Here is a 7,297-nt window from a genome sequence, read left to right on the forward strand (position 1 = left end):
TGGAGCGTATAACCACTGCCTCCACGGTACTATGTATAGCGTATAACCACTGCCTATATGTCTAAGATCGGCGGACTCTCGGTAGAAACCGAACGACACTCGGGACCCAGAGCGTATAACCACTGCCTCTGGCCACCCCCGAACATAGACCAAACAAATCCCGCATCAACGGGTAGCGTTGGTTCATTCCGATAGTATATAACTGATACTACCGCCATCTATTCAAACTAGCAAACAAACCAATGCACAATATAACTGACTGTACTAACATGCGTGAACAACATAACGACTCAACTCATAGGATAGTATAACTGACCATCCTACTTATCATATGAACAAGAGTAACTAAAGATATATGCAAATACAAGGACATAACACGTTGAACACAATACAACATATGAAACAAGTATAAGCAACCAATGTTATAGTAACTTCAGCTATAACCTTAACATTAACCATTCAATGTTATAGTAACCCTAACCATAACATAAACTCTAGATGCGAGGTTATAGTAACCTCGACTATAACTTCAACATATATAACTTGAAGTTATACTTACCTCAACTATAACCTTGACACGAAACTCAAAGTTATACTAGTTCCAACCATAACCTTGAGCCATAAATCTCAGGGTACGTTAGTTCCAGCTATAACCTTATCTCGTATTTCAATGTTATAGTAGCTTCAGCCATAACTAGAGTAACTACCCAAAGTTGTATTAACTTTAGCTATGACACTTGAATCATCATCAAGGTTATACTAGCTTTAGCTATAACTTTGGAGAGAACTCTTGGCCGCCTATCATGCCGCCACTAGGGTTCATTCGCAAACCTTAATTACGCTTATGACACCCATAATTTAATGCATAAGCAACATATGATATATAATTAACGCATTAAAACACATACACACATGCAGAAATATAATTAACATGACAATAAACAATCTAACACGTACCAATCATACAAGACAATCATTAAATCATATTAATTATATCAATTGGCATAAACACAATTAAAATAAAACACCTAGTTACCTTATTAGCGAATTAAACCCTAGAGATCGTCTTCAACGATATAAACGTCTTCTCCAGGAGCAACTTCCACGCCTTCATTGAACCATCCACGTGCCAAAGATAACGAATCTAATAAATATACTAACTATATATATAAAAACTATAAAAACTATAAAACTATGCGAAAACATAAAATTTACGAAGAAGATAGATAAATCCAAGAAGTAGGATCGATCTAAGCACGAAAGATGATGAAGGAGGAGAAAAGAGGAGGCGCACAAAACCCTAGGAAGGGTGGATCTCACGGCACAAGGGAGGAAGGAGGAGGAGAGAAATTAGGTTTAGGGTTTTGAGAATTATGAGAAAAGAAAAGCAAGGGTTTGGTTTCCCTTCTTATATATAGAGAAGCTCATGGGTTTATTTCAAGCTTAGGCCCAAAATTCCCCCATAAACACTAAACCACATGTGAAAACCCAAGAGGGAGCGGGTCTTCATAGAAATTCGAGCCCAACGAGCCGAATATGCAAAAGGCGTATATTTTCCCGAAAATAAAATATAAAATATGGGAAAATAAAATTAAAGAATTATATTATGGAAATGAGGGGTGTTACAGGGTTGTGTTTTTTTTCTCCCGAGAATGTTCTCCTTCTTGGGTGTTCATGGCCAGGGGATTGGTTAAGGGGCTTTCTCTACTCATTCTCGTCAGTTTGCTCGTTGTCTTTGGTTGTTGGTTCGTTGAGTGTTGTGACCGATCACAGTGGTGTAGGAGAGCGATCTCCACCGAAGACATGCCTTCGTGGTTTGTTTTCACCTCTAAATGTCTACGCTCTTGTGGCATAAGTGCACCTCGTGCTTGTCTCATGATATTTCGATTGGTTCAATGTCCTATGGGTGATGTTAGCTTTGCTGATGATTTGGGTGATGAATCTCTGGTCCATTCTACCGTACTCCATCAACATATTCCTGATACCCGATGCAGAAACTTCGTCACCGATGGCTTTTCTTTAGTAGAAATTTATAGTCCTATGTTTTTTTTTTTGCTTTGTTTTATGTTGTAGTATGTCAACATGGTTCTCACCATGATACTGAAATGTAAAACATTATTTCACCCTTGTCAAAAAAATAAAAAAATACGGAGACTATTATTACTCCCACAAATTTTTGTTCCAGACGAATTTTAGTCTGAAACAATAAGACGAGATATTGTGATCAACGTAACCATAAAAAATCAGCTAGTGTTACAGATTATAGTTACTTGTTTTGCAAAAGCGGTCACATTTAACTATAAATGGCCAGAAAACCCCATATTATTATTTCAGACTAAAAGTGGCTCGTTTAACCTATATGCAACTTATAGGCTATAGCGGAACAAAACAGCTCGAAATAGGTCGGCAAATCTGGTGGCCAAGCATTTGAATAGACAAAATGACAATAATTAGGGAATATACGTTCCAAGAGTGTCTTTTTAATCACTCGATCAGTCACGTGATCTGTCATACATTTTACTAAGTAGTAGCTGACTAGTTGGTTTTAAAAATTGTCTAAGCAGCTGGATTGCCGGATTACCAGATATATTTGTCAAGATTGATAAGAGATCATGCACACATCTAACAGATCATGCGTAGCTGTGCCCTTATTAAACTATTTTAGCATACACTGTCAATTTTGTTCTTGATTCTTCTTACTAATCAATTAATCATGTACACTGCGAACTAAGTCGTCGTAGCCACCTCAAATTATTAATCGGACACAATTTTTCCCGTTTACCAACAGAATAACCATTTTTACGCCATAAAGAGATGCCATCGTCCACAATAATGAGTAATGAGTCGAAGGACTTGTACCAAGTTATAATCCGCCACATGTCGGAAATTAAGTCTTATTTAAATTGGTTAATGGGGTTGTTGCAATTGGCATTGTAGAGCTTATCCACTGTTGAGTGGTACCAAACATAAAGTCGCAACCTTTATTATCCGCATCACTTTATCCTCTGCTGCATCACCACCATCTCCCACAAGCTAAGTCTTTGTTTTCATAATGCTGGAAAGAAGCTGATCGATACTTACAAAACACTCAGATCTTTTGGACTGCTAGTCTTCTGGTTTCAGTTCATTTTCTGCATTCAATCATGAAAAATCGAATTAGTATCAAAGTCGTTGACAGTAGATATATTATGGAGTACCAGTTATAACATTTCACTTCACACACTGCAAACCTGCAGCAAAAAAAAATAAAAAAAAAAAAAGAAAATTCAAAGGATCGATAATCAGTAAAACAATATTCCCTCCGGTAAAAATAAATAAGAAACACACATGATGATAGAATGAATGTTAGAGAATAATTCTCACAAGTTTAAGCTTAAAACAGTACAAACAGGAAAAATGAACTTGATAGTAGAATGCTCAATTCACAATTCTCCCCTCTACCATAACATTGGGCTCTTCCCTTTCAGCTGAATATATATGTCTGAAGATTTTGCATTTGGGTTCAGCAGATTGAGTCTAAAAGTTTCCTGTTAGCTAATCGATATTATGGTCCGCCAACTGAGACCAAGTGAATCAATAGCGGAGTAAGCTAGTGACAGAAGCTTAATACCGAACTGATCAAAGAGGCCAGGAGTTGTAAAGAGCCAAGTGATCAAGAAGGATCCCTGCCCACGCCGGTTTTCTAGACACTAACAACCTTGTGCTTTCAATACAGGATTCTTTTGTACTTGGGCAAAACTTTGAAGAGTAAACGAAACATTTATTTACCCCACAGACTCTAAGTCAAGGTACCCAACTCATTGCTCCATATTCAGAAGAGAATTATTCGAGTGGCAGATTTTCATTCGAGCTCACAACCAACGGGCCGGGAATCTAGCATTATACACCACAAACTTCCCACTTTTCGACTTGGACTATGAGAATCAAGGTTAGAAAGTCCAGGTGGCATTCAACTAGTCTGGCTTTCTGTACCTTGCAGGCAATAATTGCAGCATCCTTGTGCATATGTTCCAAGGCCATGCACGGATTTCAGACTTTGGATTAGCCAACTTTTGAGGTCGGATCAAACCCCTACAATACATTCCCAAGAGTAACTACAGGATATGTTGCTGCTGTAGTGCTGTATGGTTAAGGAACATGCCCATCACAGCAAAAATTGGTTTGCATACCATCAATCAAATCAGTTAGTAAGGCTTTGTTGCAACTAAAAATTGCTGAATCAAATCATTTCAAGTCGTATTTGTTGAAGTTTATGCCATTTGCATGTAAGGATATCATTTGGTTTGGGCTAGGCATTTTGGATCAAGCCATTTTTAGGCTGGTGGCTTTGGATCGGGTCAATATCCAATCAATCAGTGTTGGTTGAGAGCATGGCAACACAGGTCACCAATCACCATGTGGTTGTTCTCTTTGCTAATGCAGGTCGAATTAGTTTTAACTATTATCTCTACGTCTCAAAGAATTTGTACCCCTACGATCCTAGTTATGCACCTATTCATATGAATTTATAACCATGGTTTGCATACCATCAATCAATGACCATGCCACCTTTCTTATCTAGTGAACATGTGCAAGTGCGCAACTAGGACTCTCTAGTTGTTCAGTGTTTGAAACTTTAAAATGTGCTCTCAAATCTTACACTGACGCATATGCTATCCGTAATTCTGGGTTCATAAATAGTCCAAGCTGACGACTGATTTAAGCTATTTAGTCGTTCTTATCAACTTTGGCAATGGCGGAACTAAAATTTGTAGTCAGGCAGTGCAAAATTTTTGCCATGGGAGCGAAATAATTAATGTAATAAGGTAAATTGGGAAAAAAAAAACAAATCTTTTGACGAAAATTCAATTTTTTTGTAGCTTAAAGAGAAATCGCCCCAACTAACTCCTTAATCCTTAGAATTCATTACGCACCTTTGAATATTCAGTCTTGTCTCTGTCTGTCTTTGTCTTTGTCATTGGTAAGCATTTTATCCTTGCCATCTAGAATTTGCTTACTTGCTTTTATAATGGCAAGAAAAACTCTTGTGTCCTCCGGGAGGGCCGTCCTCCTTACACCCAAAGTTACTCAACATTAATACCTGATTTAGCACCTTGATGCCTTGGTGGTGACACTTCACTGTCAAAATTTCACTAATACTAGAATACTCTTAGTCAAGGGCGCTTTTTTTCCCTTCTTCGCCTTGATTCCAGATCATCACGAGTTTTCACTGTCACTGCCTGCTAATAATAGTGTGCTCTTAGTCGTGGACGCCTCTGTTTGGCTGTCGCGGCTAGCCAGCTACGTTGTGAGGTATTATCGGGCCACATCAATAATGCACCAATTGAGAATGGTAAGGTGCAACGATTGATTTGAGATTGAAACAGATATTTAATGCATGAGAGGACGGGCCACCAAGGCTGCTGTAACTTTATGTGTTGACTGTTAATATTAATTAAGGTGGGTATTGCATTTTGAAGTGAACTGAGTTTTCCAATCCTGCAAAGAAGGGCATTTCCAAGTGAACTGACTTTTCCACTCTTGCCTTTGTACTTGTGGTAGAAACCCTACAAAAGAGCAACAAAGTCTGTAATGAACAATGAAGCCATAGTAATTCCTGTATCCGAAACAAAATCTTTTTTATATGGCGATATTTTTACCCTGTTTTATTAGTATTTTCTTAATTTTGCCATCATTCATCACTGCTCAAACTAACAAGAACATAACCTTGGGATCTTCCATTACAGCTGGAGATATATCTTCGTCATGGGTATCTCCGTCTAAAGATTTTGCATTTGGGTTCCAGCAAGTTGAGCCTGGAAATTTCCTGTTAGCCATATGGTTCAACCAAATCCCTGAAAAAACGATATCATGGTCCGCCAACAGAGACAAACTGGCCCCAAGTGGATCAAAAGTGGAATTAGCTAGTGGCAGAAGCTTAATACTTACTGATCCTAGAGGCCAAGAGTTGTGGAGAGCCAAGTTATCTGGTGGGTCCCCTGCCTACGCCGCGCTGCTTGATACTGGCAACCTTGTGGTTTCAAAACAAGACTCGGTTATACTTTGGCAAAGCTTTGATGAGCCGACTGACACATTATTGCCCACACAGACTCTTGGTCAAGGTGCCCAACTCATTGCTCCTTATTCAGAAAAGAATTATTCGAGTGGCAGGTTTTCGTTCGAGCTCACAACCAGCGGGAATCTAGCATTATACACCACAGATTTCCCACTTTTTGACTCTTTAAACACAAACTACTTGGACTATGAGAGTCAAGGGCTAGGATTTCAGGTGGTGTACAACCAGTCTGGCCTCCTGTACCTTGTAGGCAATGATGGTAGCATCCTTAGGTACATGTTCTCAGAAGACCAAGCTTCTGAGCATGTTCTTTACCAGAGGGTGATTCTTGAACATGACGGCGTTTTGAGACATTATGTCTATCCTAAAGGGTCAGCAGGTTGGTCTGTCAAGTCGTTTGCTCCCGATAATATCTGCACAGCAGTTATGCAACGAACAGGAAGTGGGGTGTGCGGATTCAATAGCTACTGTCAGTTTCGGGATGACAGCAAACCACACTGCTTGTGTCCCCCCGGTTATTCACTATTGGATCCAAACTATGAAATGGGTGGATGCTATCAGAATTTTCCATCACAAAATTGTGGAAACCCGTCGAACGAAAAGGAGTATGATCTGAAAGTGTTGATAAGTGTAGACTGGCCACTCTCTGACTATGAGCACTATCAGAATGTTACCATTGATTGGTGCAGAGAGGTTTGCTTGGCTGATTGCTTTTGTGCGGTTGGGATATTCGAAGAAACTGGGGACTGTTGGAAAAAGAAGGTACCACTCTCGAACGGGAGGAGCGATGTCTCTGTGGACCGGACAGCCTTCATCAAGGTAAGGAAGGATTAGTGATGACTATTAGAGAAGTAATATTATGGAATAAATTATATTTATGTATTATGTAATGTTAAGAGTCAAAAAGTGGGAAATTTGTATTATGTGTTGGAACTTGGAAGTCAATATCTTTCCTGCGGTTGGGATATTCGATTCTCTTAGTCTCTTAGGCCCTTCAAACTCGAGATGCGAGTTCTTAAGGCGATGGGATGTCAAGATGGAAGCAAGGTGTCCGGCCAAAGATAGATGACAGTTAGCACACTTAGCAGGCTAATAGCCTTCATCTTCACTCAACTATAACATCACTTGGGTCTTCAACTTTAATAACTCAAAGTCAATTGTTTATATACCCAAAAACACAAATGACAAAACAGAGAATGCTCCTATTGTTTTACTAAATACCTGCGAAGAAGCTGATCGATA

At 39.1% G+C, this 7,297-nt stretch overlaps 1 protein-coding gene across 1 annotated transcript; it reads left to right on the forward strand.

Moving 5' to 3' along the window:
• Positions 1-5,623: 5,623 nt before the first annotated feature.
• LOC141595458 (G-type lectin S-receptor-like serine/threonine-protein kinase LECRK1) lies at positions 5,624-6,889 on the forward strand. Its single transcript, XM_074415426.1, has one exon. The coding sequence runs from the start codon at positions 5,624-5,626 to the stop codon at positions 6,887-6,889; it is 1,266 nt and encodes a 421-aa protein (XP_074271527.1).
• Positions 6,890-7,297: the final 408 nt, after the last annotated feature.

The sequence above is a fragment of the Silene latifolia genome, chromosome 8, assembly GCF_048544455.1.
Source record: "Silene latifolia isolate original U9 population chromosome 8, ASM4854445v1, whole genome shotgun sequence".
NCBI classification, from domain to species: Eukaryota; Viridiplantae; Streptophyta; class Magnoliopsida; order Caryophyllales; family Caryophyllaceae; genus Silene; species Silene latifolia.